General features: G+C 37.2%; 1 protein-coding gene across 6 annotated transcripts in view; it reads right to left on the reverse strand.

Moving 5' to 3' along the window:
• Positions 1-17,904, reverse strand: part of LOC136839469 (mucin-2-like) — a 422,431-nt gene that overhangs the window by 80,880 nt on the left and 323,647 nt on the right. For 5 of the 6 annotated variants that reach the window (XM_067105549.1, XM_067105546.1, XM_067105547.1 and 2 more), the window contains exons 3-5: positions 17,674-17,806; positions 16,083-17,330; positions 2,922-3,524 (exon numbers count right to left, since the gene is read on the reverse strand). In XM_067105549.1, coding sequence (XP_066961650.1) covers positions 2,922-3,524; positions 16,083-17,330; positions 17,674-17,716 — 1,894 coding nt within the window. In that variant the 5' untranslated portion in view covers positions 17,717-17,806. The remainder of the gene's footprint in view (positions 1-2,921; positions 3,525-16,082; positions 17,331-17,673; positions 17,807-17,904) is intronic. The other variant, XM_067105548.1, reaches the window with a different exon arrangement.

Here is a 17,904-nt window from a genome sequence, read left to right on the forward strand (position 1 = left end):
ACCCTGGGGAAAACTTTGAATGACAACCAATAAACACTCTCTCTCTCTCTCTATCTCTCAATGTCTGTCTGTCTGTCTCTCTTTCACTCTCTCTCTTGCTGCTTCTCCCTCTCACTCTCTCCCTTTCCTATTTAGATAGCTGCTTTAGTTAAATTGCCCAGCATTTTTTATTTTGACATTTTATTTTGCACCCCTTCTCAACCCCCATTCCTATTGGGGTTGAAATTGGAGTTGAAGGGCATCGGGAGTGTCACTACTCCTCTCAGCAACCTCGAAAACTAAGGATTAGACACTGATATCTGTAATTTTTAAAATTTTATTTTTCACTCCTCATCCCTCGTTACTATAGGGGCTGAACATAGACTTAAAGGATATAGGGAGTGTTACTATTTGTCTTAGTGACCTCAAAAATTATGGATTAGACACTAATATCTGTCGTTTTCGGGTATTTTTACATGTCACCCCCACCCCATTTGGTGCTAGTAATGTCTTACCCCCACAGTACTCTTTTGCAGATAGTAAGTCATAATTATACCAAGTCTAGTTGAAATTCCTCATAATGTTAAAAAAATATATGCAATACACACACATATTGGAGAAAGTACTAAGTCTCCTTAGTTTATAAAAAGCTTCAGAGATTTGGGAAAAGTTTTGAGACCCCAGCGGGCAAAATTTGCCAGACTTTGCCGACATGCACGTCAGTGAATATATGGAAATCCTTCAAATTTCTGAAGTCCCCAAACAAACTAATACGAAAGCAAGCTTACAGAGCGAGATATTGGCAAGAGGATGCAATAGTATTACAATGTACCATTATTCCATGAGCTGACAAACATGGAAATTAGAGACACAAGACCCCAAAATGGAGGATGACTATGAAAACAAAGAACAGACTCATATACTGTAGAAGACTACATTAAGGGCATTTGAAACATTCTCTCAATTTGTTGAAGACTCTCATTTGAAAAGTATACAATTTATGAATTGCCTTTCGTTGTACAAGAGGTTTTAGACAAAGAAACAACATAGGTTAACATGCAATTATTTATGACTCGTTTATGAAACTTGCAAAAAATACCCTGACCACCTCGTCAGCAACTACTTTTTGACTGAAAAAACACCAGAATCTCCTTCTACCTGGCCGCAAAACCTACTAGAAACTCCAAGGTGAAAGAACCTGGGAGTTCATTGCGTAGATGAAGAACCCTTAGAGGATGACTCAGCCCTTAGAGATATAATATAGACTCCAATGAGACCTCAGAAAGGCCCCCTTCTAATTTGAATCCCTTTCAGAAGTAACATAATTCTTTAGTCAACATTTTGCACTAAATCAGTAAAATTTGTTAAAGGTAAATGACAAACCGAAATGTAATATTGTATACTTTTGCAATGTTGTAAGATTTGGGTTAGTGGAATGTATGGAAAGGTATTGTATTTTTATGAAGAAAAACATACGATTAAATAGTAATGGTAGTGATATTTAACAATACAAGTTGTTTATGTTTGAGAACAGAATGTGTTAGCAACTGAGACAGGAAGCAACCTTGGTATGAAGAATTTTCTATTATATAGTATGAGCCTAACTGGAAATAATCGATAATAGAATTTATACAAATCTTTATACATGTAAGATATTGTAGGTGTACATGCAACTGCTTATGTTTAGGCTGGTATGATAACCCATCACGTCTGCTCCGACTAGTGGAAACATAGATAAAAGTGATTTATCCAAATGGATACAGGGAATATTAAATTGAGCAACCAATATGAAACTAATGTCCTTTCAGTCTTGCAAAATTAAGAACAGGGCAGTGTGGAAATTATTGCTGAATATATCTTAAAAAAAAAAAAAAAAAATTAAAAAAGAAAATATCGAACACAAGATTACACGCAAAATTTCCAGTTCCTTTTGTAGTATATGGATAGCAATTCAAAACATAAGATTTCTTTGTTATGATGCCAGTATAGGAAAAGAAAATAGTTCACAAATTTTATCATACCTTGGCTCATTAATCTTTATGCTTTAGACAAACACAGCCCATTTATTTTGTTTGTTTAAAATGGATGCTATATCTATAATGTTTGGATGTCCAAATTCTTACTATTGTGCAATAATGCACATTCATTTTAGTGTCTGGTTTTGACTGCCCTCGACATTACATGAAGAGAAATTATTTTTATCGGGCAAATTGAAAACATTACATTTTACCAGAAAGTTGTTACTTTAGCTCTCAGATTTTGCTAGACGAACTTGAAGAAAGAACAGTTCTGTAAATATGACGTATTCATTGATGTTCTAACAGAGTATCCTAAATTAATTTAATTATTAATTTGAAGGAGTTTTACACCATGTCACAGAATAAACGAGATAATATAAAGTAGGAATGAATACTTATGGAAGTGTACGACCCAGCATAATCACAACTTAGAGTGTTAACCGAGGTATCACTCTACCACCCAGGAACACCGAGAAATTTTCACTTTCAAATGAAATTTTACAATGAAACAACACAGAAGTGAAAAATACAAGAAAACAAGAAAATAAATACAAGGGAAATTTTTGTTTTGATCACTATTGGTTTAGAATAAGAGGTTGATCAATGTAAACATCTTCATTTTATAGAACCCTACGTACTTTACAGTGAAGCATTTTCCTGTTTTATGGCATTCAGAATTGGATGTTGAATGTATTTCATATCTTCACCGTTGCTGTTATAATAATAAAATAATTTTTGTCTCAATTTCTTCATGACGTCATTGAAGTACGTAAAATACAGTAAGTATTGTAATTGATTTTGTAACTAAACCCAGACAAGTCTTACTCTGAGCTGCAAAAATGCACAGTTAAAATATAAAAAACTTGAATTTCTTTTGTTCATTAAAAGGCAAAAGCTTACACAAACAATTTGACAATACTTTACCGGTTTCTGAAGATTTTGTATTAGTAATCTCAGTAAATGTAGTAGGTCTTGAAGTTATTGGTGAGCTAGTTTTCTTTTTAATTGCAGTTGTCGTAGGTCCAGTGGTAGTTGGATTAATCACAGTAGTTTGATCAGGACTGTCTGTTGTAGCAGTAGCAGCTGTGTGCTCAGAGGTCTGTAGCAGAGCTGTTTCAAGAGAAGTCATAGGACCTACAGCAATTGTAGTTCCCATAGTTGCAGAGGTTGTGGAGGTTCCTGGTGTAGTGATTGTTGTAACTTCGGTTGTAGTTAGTCCCGTAGTGGCTAGTCGACTTGTGGAAGCTGCAGGTCTAGAAGTTATTGGGCTGACATTTAAAGAAGTATCTGGAGTAATTTGGGTGCTAATAACAGTAGGACCCGGAGTAACATTAACATGAGTGATCACAGTAGTTGAAGTTGATTTGGTTTCACCTATAGTTCCTGGTTGAGATGTAGTTTGTCCAGCTGATGGTGGAATTTTGTAGGTTGGAGGTGTACTAGGTGGCTTACCAGTAGTTATAAAGCTTTTAGTAGTAGCTGGAGAAGTCATGGTGAGACCAGCTGTAATTTCTGTTACTGAAGTTTCTGGAACAATAGAATATGTATGTTCATTAGCTTCTGTAATACTACTGTAGTTGTTGTAGAAACTGTGGCTTTTATAAGAACCGGGGCAACTGGATTACTAATAGGTCCAATATTATCTAGTGAATGACTAGTACTTTGTTTCAAAGTTGTAACAAAAGCTATAGAAAGTAAAGGATATGTAGTTCTATTACCAGTTACTGATGAAAGTCTTGGGTGTAGTAGTAAGTACAGAGTTATCTGTAGTTAGCTGCATAGTAGTTGATGAACCTTTAGAAGATATAGGGCTAGTAGTTGTAAGGTTTACAGAACTTGTAGGTTTAATGGCCATTTGCCCTGTAGTTGGAGTGATACTTTTGTTTTAAGTTTGGTTGTAAAGCCTTTGGAAACAGTAATTAATGAATGAGATAATGTTTGTTGAATTGCTGATGATGGGCTATGGAAGTTCTGGGTGTAACAAATGTAGTTGGCTTACCTGTTGTTTAGTTCCTTATGGTTGTTAAATCTAATGTTATAGTAGAATTTTTAGTTGTTAAATCTGACAAAATTTAAGGTTTTATAGTTTTACCTATAAAGTGGAGGCTGTAGAATTATTAATTGTAGTTGCAGTCATGGGATCAGTAACATTATGCTCGATTGTTGTTTTAGTATGCATCATTGTAAGGCATCCTATTGCTTGGCCTATAGAGGTCTGAGGTCTAGTTGTTATACCAGTAATTATAGATACTAAGGAATTCTCATGTAAAGAGTTGTAGGAGCTGTACTAATCGACCTATTGATGTTGAAGTACTTGTTGTTGTTGAACCTAAGATGGACTAAGGCTTAATTGTAATATCTGTACTTGTAGAGAATGTTGAAGTGTTAGGTGCAGCAGAAGAGGATCCACCAGCAATAGTTTCTCCCTCTGTAGTTGTTGAACCATTGGAAGCTATAACACATTTTGTTGTAGGGTCTTTGGAAAGTAGCTACATACTGGATGATACCTGTTTTTGTAGGGATATTGGATAATGAGATACCAAAGATTTAGCAGTAATCTCAGAAACCGAAGTAGTTCCTGATGTACTGGTGAGCTAGGTTTTTCATAATTGTCCTAGTTGTATTTCTAGTGGTAGCTGTATTAATAATAGTTGTTTACCAATTCAAACTGTAAAATCTGAGGTCATTGTATGTTCTGTTATTTATGATACCTCAGTTGCAAGAGAAGTTATGGGACCTCTAGTAACTGTCTTGGGTATATGCAATAATGTTGAACAAATATACTGAAAAAGAAATATCTCTTTTCCATGACGTGACTGCTTCCTGTGTTTGTTCAAAGATGTTATCACCAGTCAGTTACTGTTGTCAATGCCTCATGGACAATTAGCGATTCGATGAAAACCCTTTCTTGTGGAAACGACACCACTTGTTATCTCATGCCATGCCTTTGTAACATGGCGCAATATTCGATCCACTTTGTATCAAGGATTTGTTCTGGAAGCTTCTATGGTGTAACTGGAAATGGGCGGTTATTAAGGAACCAATCAGTATGCACAAAATTAAAAAAATCCTTATATGGGAATGATGTCATTAGCTTTGCCCATACAGTGGTACATAAGCTTCCAGAAGAGACTGCCCAAGACATATACAAACAGAGAGAGACAGAGAGAGGGCAATCAGAGGTCGGACAAAGCAAGGTTTCGATGGGCGTATCCCCTTCACGTGTCTTTTATTCTTATCTCCATAAAATCTTGTCCTGTCTGTGACAAAGAGAAGCAGCCAGCCCTTCCTGCTTGTAATTAGAAGCCTCTAAGCCCTCCATGTTCGAGACGATGTGAAGCAGCGAGCCCTGCACACCAGTGATTAAGAGAAGGAATCAGCCCTTCCTGCCTGTGTGGAGGATCAGTTGCTAAGCACTTCCTGCCTGAAGTGAGGAGGAGTTACCAGCACTGCCTGCACTCCATTTGCACAATTGCTGGATTCTTGGAAAAACTCCATCTGCTGTCCCATCCTGAAGACATTGCTTCTGTGACGTCTTCAAGCCCGAAGCCACCGCACCAGTATCATCTCTTCAGCTGAACCCCCAGCCACGAAGGATAACTCACCAACTCGCCATTTAAGTATTATAATTACTCTACCTTCCAACCTGTTCCCCCTATCTATAACTGCTTTGATTTATTTTGTAGTGTCATGTTGAATGAAAGCAAAATGGGAAGTAATATTTCGTTTTATTTGTAAATAAGGTTGTGAATAAATGCGTTGTAGTGTTGAAATTAGAGGCCCCCCTCCACAGAACAAATGGAAAGTTATGAAGTTTATGCTATAGCCTATCTCCGAGTACATTATTTTACGTTTCTATTAAGCTATTTTTCATTTTACATTTCTTCTATTTTCAGACTGAGTGACGGAGTTAGATACAGCCATGGCTAATGACTTGGAGGAAATCAGATGGATTGACCAAATCCGGGCTATAACCTTCAGAGAGGCCAGGGATGCTGGCGCATCCTTCATTTCACGTTCCCTGATAGCTAAATATTAAAAGAGATGAATCTTTTGTTAAAAGAAACTGGAACAAAAATCCATATGACTGTCATCACGAAAAGAGTGAGAATCTTGGAAGGCCTGAAGTCCTTTCTCAGGAGTCAAAAGACATCATAGCTGAGGCAGCGGGTTGACCAAGAAAGTCTTTACATAAATTGGTGCTTGAACTAGAAAAAAAAGGGGGAAAGAAGAGAAGTTATAGTGCTGTATATCGTGAGTTGAAAAAATCTGGTATCAAGCCATTTCATGTTAACAGCAAGCCCAACATCACTCAGTAACGGAGAGAAGACTGTGCATGGTTTTGTGGTTCATTTCTTAAAGATTGGGATGAAGCTGACTTTCTCCATGTTGCCGCATCAGATGAATTCTTCATTTACAGTCAGGAAGCCAAATCACAAAAAGGACATCATTGGGCTGCAAAGTTGGATGATATCAGCGATGACGTGCGCTATCGCCAAGTTGTGAAATTTCCTGAATGTTTGGGAATTTTTCTCTGTTTCACAGCCAAACGGTTAATGTGGATCATCAAAGAAAAAGGAGAGTCATGGAATTGCGAATACTTCAGAGAGACTGTGCTTACTGGTGGAGTATTTCCTTTCTTCAAAGATCCTGAAAATGTGTTAGTGTTGAAGAAGTCACATTTTTGCATGATAAGGCACCATGTTTCAAGGCTCTTCAGACACAGGAGCTGCTTCGAAACAGTGGTATCGATTTCTTCTCATCAAGTGAATTTCCAGGTAGCTCCCCTGACCTTAATGTATGTGAAAACATTGGTAGTATCTTAAAGGATCGTGTTGAAGCGCGCACAGTGAACTATGATGGTATACCAAGCCTCAACGACCTGCGAAGACAGGTGACAGAAGTGCTCAGGGTAATGGAGTTTGAGTCTCAGCTTTTTTGTGATTTGCTGAAATCATACCCCTCAAGAATGCAGACTATGGTACAGGCAGATGGAGGCCACAAAAAACATTAAATACTCAGAGAGAAACTTTTTAGTTTATGCTGCAGGGGGCTCTAATTTGAAACACCCTGTATATACTGTATATACTATATATATATATATATAATATATATATATATATATATATATATATATATATATATATATATATATATATATATATATATATATATATATATATATATATATATATATATATATATATATATACATATATATATATATATATATATATATATATATATATATATATATATATATATATATATATATATATATATATATATATATATATATATATATATATATATATATATATATATATATACAGGCGGTCCCGGTTTCTGACGGGGTTCTGTTCTTGCTTGGCGTGGTAACCCGAAAATCGTTGTAAGCCGGAAAATCGTCGAAAATCGTCAAAAATCATAAGAAAACCTTACTTTTAATGCTCTGGGTGCATTGAAAACGATGTAAACTGCATTATTATTGAGTTTTACATCAAAAAAACCTTCAAATTATGATTATTCTGCCATTTTGGGGCCATATTTCTTCTGTCGGATCGGCGACGACGGCGTCGTAACCCCGGAACATCGTCGTAAGTCGGGAAATAATTTCTGATGAATATATTTGCGTCGTAACCTCCGGAACGTCTTAAGCCGGAACCGTCGTAAACCTGGGACTGCCTGTATATATATATATATATATATATAACATAATATAATATATATATATATATATATATATATATATATATATATATATATGATAGCTGACCAACCCGGCACTCCAGGGAAAACTGAATGACTACCAATAAATTCTCACTCTTTCCCTCTTTCTCCTCCCTAACACCCCCTCTATTTGCTTTCTCACTTTCTCCCCCTCTCACTCTCCCTTTCCTGTTAAGATAGTTGCTTCAATTACAATGCCCAGTATTTTTTGACATTTTATATTTCATCCCTTCTCACCCCAGGGAAAATTTTGAATGACAACCAATAAACACACACACTCTCTCTCTCTCTCCCTCACTCTTTCTCTCTTTCACATCACTAACACCCCTCTGCTCCCTTTTTCACTTCCTCTTCCTCTCACTCCCTCCCTTTCCTGTTAAGAGAGTTGCTTCAATCACATTGTCCAGTGTTTTTGATACTTTATATTATACCCATTCTGACCCTGGGGAAAACTTTGAATGAAAGCTGATAAACACTCTCTCTCTCTCTCTTGCTTCTTCTCCCTCTCAGTCTCTCCCTTTCCTGTTTAGATAGCTACTTCAATTACATTGCCCAGCATTTTTGATTTTGACATTTTATAGTGCACCCCTTCTTAGCCCCCATTCCTATTGGGGTTGAAACTGGACTTGAAGGGCATCGGGAGTGTCACCACTCCTCTCAGCAACCTCGAAATCTATGGATTAGACACTGATGTCTGTCATTTTTAAAATTTTATTTTTCATTCCTTATCACCCGTTACTATCGGGGCTGAACGTGGACTTTGAGGGCATAGGGAGTGTTACTATTCATCCCAGAGACCTCGTAAATTATGGATTAGACACTAATATCTGTCTTTTTCGGGTATTTTTACGTCACCCCCTTCTCACACCCACCCCATTTGGTGCCAGTGATGTCTTACCCCCACAGTATTCCTTTGCAGATAGTAAGTCATAATTATACCAAGTTTGGTTGAAATTGCTCATAATGAAAGAAAAAATATGATATGTAATATACGGACATGTTGGAGAAAGTACTAAGTCTTCTTAGTTTATGAAAAGTTTCACAGGTTTGGGACAAGTTTTGTGAGACCTCAGCGGGCCAAATTTGACAGACTTTGTCGACATGCACATCAGTGATTATATGGAAACCCTTCAAATTTCTCAAGTCCACAAACAAACTAATATGAAAGCAAAAAGGAGGATGAATATGAAAACAAAGAACAGACTTATATACTGTAGAAGAGTACATTAAGGGCATTTGAAACATTCTCTCAATTTGCTGAAGACCGTTCTCATTGAAAAGTATACAATTTATGAATTGCCTTTTGTTGTTCAAGAGGTTCAAATGAAATTTTACAATGAAACAACACATAAAACTGAAAAATACAAGAAAATAAATACAGTACAAGGGAAATTTTTGTTGTGATCGCTATTCGTTTTGAATAGGAGGTTGATCAATGTAAACATCTTCATTTCATAGAACCCTATGTACTTTACAGTGAAGCATTTGCCTGGGTTGAATATATTTCATATCTTCATCATTATTGTTATATTAATCAAATAATTTTTGTCTTAATTTCTTCATGTCGTCATTGAAGTAAGTAAAATACTGTAAGTATTGTAATTGATTTTGTAACTAAAATCAGAGAAGCCTTACTCTGAGCTGCGGAAATGCAGTTAAAATATAAAAAAATGAAATTTCTATTGTTCATTAAAAGGCAAAACCTTACACAAACAATTTGACAATACTTTACCGGTTTTTGAAGATTTTGTATCAGTAATCTCAGTAGATGTAATAGGTCTTGAAGTTATTGGCGAGCTAGTTTTCTTTTTAATTGCAGTAGTCGTGGGTCCAGTGTTAGTTGGATTAATCATAGTTATTGGACCAGTTCTGTCTGTTGTAGCAGGAGTAGCTGTATGTTCAGAGGTCTGTAGCAGAGCTGTTTCAAGAGAAGTCATAGAACCTGCAGCAATTGTAGTTCCCATAGTTGCAGAGATTGTGGAGGTTATTGGTGTAGTGATTGTTGTAAGTTTGGTTGTACTTAGTCTCATAGTGGCTGGTCGACTTGTGGAAGCTGCAGGTCTAGAAGTTATTGGGCTGACATTTAAAGAAGTATCTGGAGTAATTTGGGAGCTAATAACAGTAGGACCCGGAGTAACATTAACATGAGTGATCACAGTAGTTGAAGTTGATTTGGTTTCACCAATTGTTCCCGGTTGAGATATAGTTTGTCCAGCTGATGGTGGGATTTTGTAGGTTGGAGGTGTACTAGGTGGTATACCAGCAGTTTTAAAGCTTTTGGTAGTCGCTGGAGAAGTCATGATGTGACCAGCTGTAATTATTGTTACTGCTGGAGAAGTCATGGTGTGACTACCTGTAATTTTTGTTACTGAAGTTTCTGGAACAATAGAATATGCATGTTCATTAGCTGCTGTAATACTAGGTGTTGTAAAAATTGTGGCTTTTATAAGAACTGGCGCAACTGCATTACTAACAGGTTTAGTATTACCTGGTGAATGATTAGTACTTTGTTTCAGAGCTGTAACAAAAGCTATAGAAACTGAATGATATGCAGTTCTATTACCAGTTACTGTAAAACTAATGAAAGTCTTGGAGCAGTAGTAAGTACAGAGTTATATGTAGTAGTTGATGAACCTTTGGAAGATATACAACTAGTAGTTGTAAGGCTTATAGAACTTGTAGGCTTAATGGCCATTTGCCCTGTAGCTGGAGTGATGCTTTTGTTTCAAGTTTGGTTGTAGTTATGGGACCTTCAGTAACTGTAGAGCTTTTGGAAACAGTAATTAATGAATGAGATTTTTTGTTGAATTATTGATGCTGGTCCAGTTATACTTGAAGGATGAACGAAAGGAGCTGTGAAAGTTCTGGGTGTAACAAATGTAGTTGGGTTACCTGTTGTTTAGTTCCTTATGGTTATTAAATCTAATGTTATAGTATCATCTTCAGTTGTTAAATCTGGCAAAATTTTAGGTTTTATACTTTTACCTATAAAGGTGGAGGCTGTAGAATTATTAAGCAGAGTTGCAGTCATGGGATCAGTAACAATATGCTCAATTGTTGTTGTAGTATCCATCATTATAAGGCATGCTATTGCTTGGTCTATAGAGGTCTGAGGTCTAGTTGTTAAACCCGTAATTATAGATACTACAGAATTCTCATGTAAAAAGAGTTGCAGCAGCTGTACTAATCGACATATTGATGTTGAAGGACTTGTTGTTGAATCTAAGATAGACTAAGGCTTAATTGTAATATATGTACTTGTAGAGAATGTGGAAGTGTTAGATGCAGCAGAAGAGGATCCACCAGTAGTAGTTTCTCCCAATGTAGTTGTTGAACCAATGGAAGCTACATCACATTTTGTTGTAGGGTCTTTGGAAAGTAGCTGCATACTGGATGTACCTGTTTTTGTAGGGGAGCAGTAAAATTAGAAACCGAAGTAGTTCCTGATGTATTGGTATGCTTGGTTTTTTTATAATTGCTCTAGTTGTATTTCCAGTGGTAGCTGTATTAATAATAGTTGTTTTACCAATTCAAACTGTAAAATCTGAGATCATTGTATGTTCTGTTATTTTTGATAGCTCAGTTATAAGAGAAGTTTTGGACCTGTAGTAACTGTCATGGGTCGATGCAATAATGTTGAAGAATTATATTGTGTTTCCTCAAAGATGTTATCAGTAGTCAGTTACTGTTGTTAACGCCTCATGGACAATTAGCGATTCGATGAAAACCCTTTCTTGTGGAAACGACACCACTTGTTATCTCATGCCAGTAGGAGTCTTCATCACCACTGGGTGCTTGGGAGCCAAAGCAGGTTCTGGCGCTGGGAGACGATCAGAAGAAGATACTCTGTGAGAATCTGAGCATATACCAGACAAGGAGCGTTTAGAAGACATTTCCTGACTCTCTACAACAGGAGGAACCGAAGAAAACTGCTCTGGGCTGTCCCAACCACTACACGAAGGCTGAGGACTATCCAAGGGATCCTTAAACTTCTTGCAAGGCACTGAAGGAGGACATGAAATACACCTAGCACATCTTTTCAATGGATGTGACTCATCTACAAAGCGCCACTGCCACTTTGGAGAGGAATCCTCTGAACTCAAGGAAAGACGATGAGCGGCGTCCAACGAAACCCCTTTCCATTGGCATTTGGCTGCAACCTGGGATTTAGTAACAGGTTCAACTGAGGGGGCAACTACCCGAGGGCAGACACCACCGATCTCCCTTAGGCTAGCAGTTTGACTTCTCCCAGGTTTAGGGGAGTATGTCATTGACATTTGCCTAGGAGACTGGATGGGTCTGGCAGCCACCTCCTCCACCAACACTTCACTTGCACTGGGTGCTACTGTGCGCTCCACTGACACAACACTAGTACTGGGGACTAAAGGGCACTCCGAAACACTTATCATCCATAAGCACTTTGACGGACAAAGCTAACTTGGCAATGGATTTGACGATCAATTAAAATCTTTTATCACTCTTTAACTCGAGCCTGGCATGGGGGTCGGGTTCGGAAGCACGAAAGACAGGTAAAGGAGAGGGTTTCACAGGAGAGGGATCGTTAATGGGATTAGCAGACATCACAGGAATGTTAATATCAACGTCAACATTATTAATAGTAGGACTAAGAGATTCCTGGCTAGCTTTTCTTTTCTTATCCATAGCCAGTTTGTTCAAGTGTGATTTCAAAGTCTTCCACCTCTTTAAATCCCAGTCAACACATTTGCTATAAGTTAACTCATCAGAACATACTTGTCCCCTACAGCCTGTGCAGACTGTATGAGAGTCATAGGTTTCCTTGGTCAAACGAGTATTGCAGCCTTTACTGCAATACCGAAAGCTAGACAAACTAGAGTCAGACGTAATGAAAAAACCGAGGAAGTTAAGTAAAAATCAGGAATACTCAAAGGAGTTAAGGTCACGATTAATGATCTAACACTATCTAAATACGCCGAAAAGGCTACCAATACAGAATATTTCACCAAGCGATGAAATAACAAAAGGAAAGACAAATTCCGAAAAAGAAACAGCTGCTGCTAACAAGTGGTGTACAGCCATCAGCCAGCAGAAACAAACTGAAGCTCATTTGCTAGTTGATCCTCTCCTTTCCCTGAAAGTGGGCGGGGCACATCACCAAAACCCAAACCAAACTAGCGCGACCCGTGAATTTCAAAATTTTAAGCTGCCGATAATAGAAACTAAAAGCAATGTAATTACTTGGTAAGTTACTTATATAAAACTGGTTTCTCTCTCTCAGAATACATACATTTTAATGAAAAAATACAGTAATTAGTGAATAAATAGTGTTGGTCGACGAAAAAAGTGAATTAGTGATAATTTTAGAGATACGGTCCAAAGAAAAATCAACAAATTAGTGAAATTTCCCCCGCAGACAAGTGAATGATGTGTTCCACAAAAATCTGCGACAAAGTGAACCGCAGGAATGTGAAACGTAAAATCGGGGGGCACTATAAATATGGGCAATTTTGGCTGATAGGGTCTGTTTCCTAAAATCTGAAACAGTCAGCGCCAAATTCGCACATTAGCAGATGACTAAGTGCAGGAAACTTCCACAGTAAAAGCTGCTACACAGACCTACACAGAAGACTCACCAACTGCATGACAAACTCCTGTACACACAGTGCAACATTCACCTTTAACTTGAATTCACTCCCTCAGCTTCTGCGTGTGAAACCCTTCCCCTCCATCACTTTTAAATTATATAAACTTTTCACCAAACTATCTACCTACGTTTTGGACCCATGATGAAACCATCTTAAAAAGTTTATTCTATCCTTTTACCTATACTGTAACCTTCTCAACACTTCAGATGACCAATAAAAGCAGCACCCTGTCCTTCCAAAATGGGTATTGATGCATACATAGCAGTCGTAGCAGTGAAAGTGAAATAGCCATCTACCGACTATAATACCTATTTTGAGGATAAAGCGATAGTTTCACTTTTTGCCATGCCTGTATAATGAATCTTGCTCCACATGTAGATGGTATCTTTATTTGCTACATGGATTCAAGATTTGTAATGATAATATCTAAAATATTTGAGGAAATCGAGAAGTTACGAAGTTACTGGTGCTGTTATTAATAATGCCTGTACCTTGTTAAAGTGATCAGTAGATTTTCGAGTTGAGGCTCCACTGTTGTGACATTCGCTTGCCATTTGGGTTGATGGAAGAGTCCTGATGACTGAATTCATACACTAATCGCATAATTTTTGCTGATTATGTTATATCAATTTTATTGTCATTATGTGACCTGTAACAGGCTGCAAAAAGTGATACACGTATTTATAACTTGTTCAGTTATGTTACAGTTAGTGTAGATATCAAAAATAACTGGGGCTTCTGTGGTGAAAGGATCATTTGGTTATGCTATACAAGCTGCGCAAACGTGACTTCATGCTAAAGAAAGCTAATTAAAATAATGGAAGAACCTAAATTAAGAAACTTTAATTGTAATTATACGCTAAATGGTTCCGGGCCTGCAAATTAATCTGTGAATTATTTTTTTTGTGTAAAGGTGACACAGAATAAAACTACGATTTATTTATAGAGATTTGGGGATTCCAAGGGACTGAAAATTTACGTATTTCATAAGAACTCAGATTTCTAAGTCACTATATTCATTTGTACCTGATACATATGACTATTGCAAGCATTGCCTAATACATTGCTGGGACTTTTGAATGACTACAGTTCAGTGCATAAGAAAAACATATGTCACAATGTCACAGACACAGTATAAGTGTTACTAAAATAAACCATGCTGAATGTATTATTCTGAGGAACTGGAATTCAAAGTTGCAGATACAAATGAACATTCTAAAGTTTACTTTAATGAATGCTTGGCGAGATATTCAGGGGCATTCTTGTCTAGTCTAACATTGTGGAATCCATTATTTTGAAACTTATTTTCATCAATTTCGTCTAACATCAAGTTGGTGAAAATAATTACCTTTTAAATGGTTGACCTAAGTGATAATTAGCTGTGTTAGTTTAAATTTTTTAAGCAACAGAGTAACTGTTGGTGAAGCCTTCTGTATATACAAACTTGCCTAAGGAGATAGTGTTTCAGATGCCGCCTTTCTTTTCATGGGATAATTGGAAGAGCATTTAAGGTACTAAAAGAACTAGCAGCTCTCAAAATTTTTAGTGAAAAACTTGAAGTGAGTGAGAAAATAAGCATCGTGCAATATTAATTGGCCAAGATATATGTTATTCTGTAACTGAAGGATATTTAATGACATCCCAGTTATTTTACTTGCCTTGAACATTTCAACTCATAGTACATGTATTGTGAAATCTATGGCTCATACATCACCGCTTTATACTCAGATGAGAAGGAAATGTGGTTTTTCATTTGGACTGGAGAATTTCAGTAATATTGCAAGCAATGCCCATAAAAAATAATGTAATCAACAGTGCATGGAATATGGTGTATTAGGAAACAAATCCGGGATGTTAGTTAAAAACAGAGTACTGTGACACTATAATACTAATGCAAACAATATCCGTAAAAGTGATGTGATAACAATGCATAAAATATCAAGATTTTGTAAACAAATCCAGGATTTGAGTAAAGAACATAAGTACCGTGACACTGGTACAATGAACCAAACAAATACACCTATAACACTTTCTCCAGAGTAGGACAAAAATTTCCATTAGGAAACAGCTGTCAGATATTGCAGAGCACCAGTATGCTGCTCTGCAAGAGCACTTTGCTTGACTTTACACATAGTCTTTGAGTAAGCTGGTTGTCATAAAAAAAAATAAATAAAGTAGTAGTACACAAAGGGAAAGATTGCCCCTATACTACACTATTGCATAGTCTTCTGAATGAGGACACACATAAAGATTTCTTGGATGTTTCATTAGACTACAATGAATATTAAAAAAATTAATAATAAAACATTTAATCAAGCACAGAACTTTTTCAATGGTAGCATGACTGATAGTAAAATATATTTCATGTACAAAAATGCATCGATTAATACCAAATGAAGGGGAATTATTCTAATAAAAAAAGTTTATTTTGCAACATTTTGATGCCCTATTAAATTGCTTTAAGACAGTATTGTGTAACAGTGAGATATTTGCTACTCATTTGTGTTTAGGTAATAAAATTTTAAAATATATATACTCTCCCATCATCATGGCCAACTTTGGGTAATTGAGACACTCTGAATCTCGGATTACAAATCCACAGAATCCCCAGAAAAGTAGTTGGCATTGCTTTTTTTTCTGGTCATGTTTCGGAACCCCTTCTTCATACTTCACTATAAACTAATTAAGAAAAAGAAAAGTGGAACGCACTCATTTCTTCGTATAAACTTACCGGTAGTAGTGTATGTTGAAGAAGCTGGAGGGCTTGAAGATAAATGGCCTGTTGTGGTAGATTCCCCAGGTCTTGGAGTTCTGAGAGTAGATGTCATCACATTTGACTGTGTAAGACCAGTTGTAGCTGTTGGTACTACCTCAGTTGTGATGTGGTCAGATGTTGTGGATGATTCAACTGTAGGCAGTGATGCGCTTGTGGTGGTTGGGATAATTGTAACAGTGAAAGTTTGTCCATGTGCAGTACTGGAGGTTGGGTTAGTTTGCCTGATATTGGTCTTTTCAGTTGTTTTAGTTGTAAATGGAACAATGGTTGTGGTGGTTGGGCTATTAGTGCTAATGATGGTTTTTCCCATTATAGTAGCTGTGGATGAAATAGGTGTTGTGACTATAGGGACAGTGCCAGTGGTGGTGGTTGGGCCAATGGTACTAGAACTGAGTTTTCCAGTTACAGTAGCTGTGGATGGAACAGGTTTAGTGGTTGTTGGTATAGTTGTGGTAGTTGTAGCTGATCTGGTTGTAAAGATGGTGGGTTTTCCAGATGCACCAGTTGTGTTGGTGGCTGGGTTAGCTGTACTGGTGATAATTTTTCCACTTGCAGTGGTTGTTGTTGGAACAGGCGTTGTGGTCACTGGTACACCGGGGGTGACTGGGCTTTTTGTGCTGATGATGGCTTTTCCAGGTGTAACAGTTGTGGTTGAAACATGTATTGATGTTGTTGGGACTGAGCTTGTAGTTGGGATAATTGCAATGGTTCTGTTTGGAACAAGTGTTGTAGTTGTTGGGACAATGTTGGTTGAGGTAATGGGGCTTGTTATGTCAGTGATGTTTTTTCCAGTTGTGATGATTGTGGTTGGAATTGGTGCTGTGGCTGTTGACACAATGGTTGTGGCAGTGGCTGGGCTTGTTGGACTGTGTATGGTTTTTTCAGTCATAGGAGTTATGGTAGGTACATATATTGTGCTTGTTGGGACTGTAGTGGTGGTGGTGGCAGCAGCTGAGGTAGTTATACTGGTGATAGTTTTTCTTGTGGTAGATGTTGGGGCTGTGGTGGTGGCTGTTGCAGTAGTAGTTTTAGCTGGAACTGGCCCACTTGTACTAGTTGCAATATGTCTTGTAGTAGTGGAGCTGGTTGCAGTTGTTGTGGTTGGAGAAGTTTTTGTTGTTAATGGAGTGGTTGTAAATGTTGTGGTTTGGCTAGTTGAAGGAGTGGCTTTTGTGGTTGCAGAAGCTGGAGATACTGTTATTGCTGTTGCAAAGAAATTTAACACAGAATTAGTAAAACTTTTCTTATTCTTCTAGATTTCTTTGGTAGGACAGAGGAAGGTCAAGTGAAAGCAAGACATGTGATTTGTGCTGATGTAATTGTACAGCCAATACAAATACCGGCAAATTTGCATTGTCCAAACAGCACCATGGCAAACCACATTATGTCACATCAACACTCTTTCATCTGAAGACTGTTAATTGCTTCCACTTGTTACTATCTACATGTAGAGAGAAAAAAGTTGGAGGTAATGAAAGTAAGATGGATAATACTACGGAAAGACAAACCTGGAATCTGATGGTTGTATAAATAAAGATTCTTTCACCTGAGCAAATGAACCATAAGCAGTTTTCATGGCACCACCGCATTACAATAATCTCACGAGTTCCTTCAATACTTGAGCATCACTTAGCAGTAAGGTTGCTGTCACTGGTGGCAACGTTGATACCAACATTCTCCTAGAGAAATAAAGGAAGATATAAGCATTGAAGATGTGAATAGGTTTGATAAAATTGCTAAGTGAGCAAGAACAACACAAAATCCATTGTATGAATTT

The sequence above is a fragment of the Macrobrachium rosenbergii genome, chromosome 6, assembly GCF_040412425.1.
Source record: "Macrobrachium rosenbergii isolate ZJJX-2024 chromosome 6, ASM4041242v1, whole genome shotgun sequence".
NCBI classification, from domain to species: Eukaryota; Metazoa; Arthropoda; class Malacostraca; order Decapoda; family Palaemonidae; genus Macrobrachium; species Macrobrachium rosenbergii.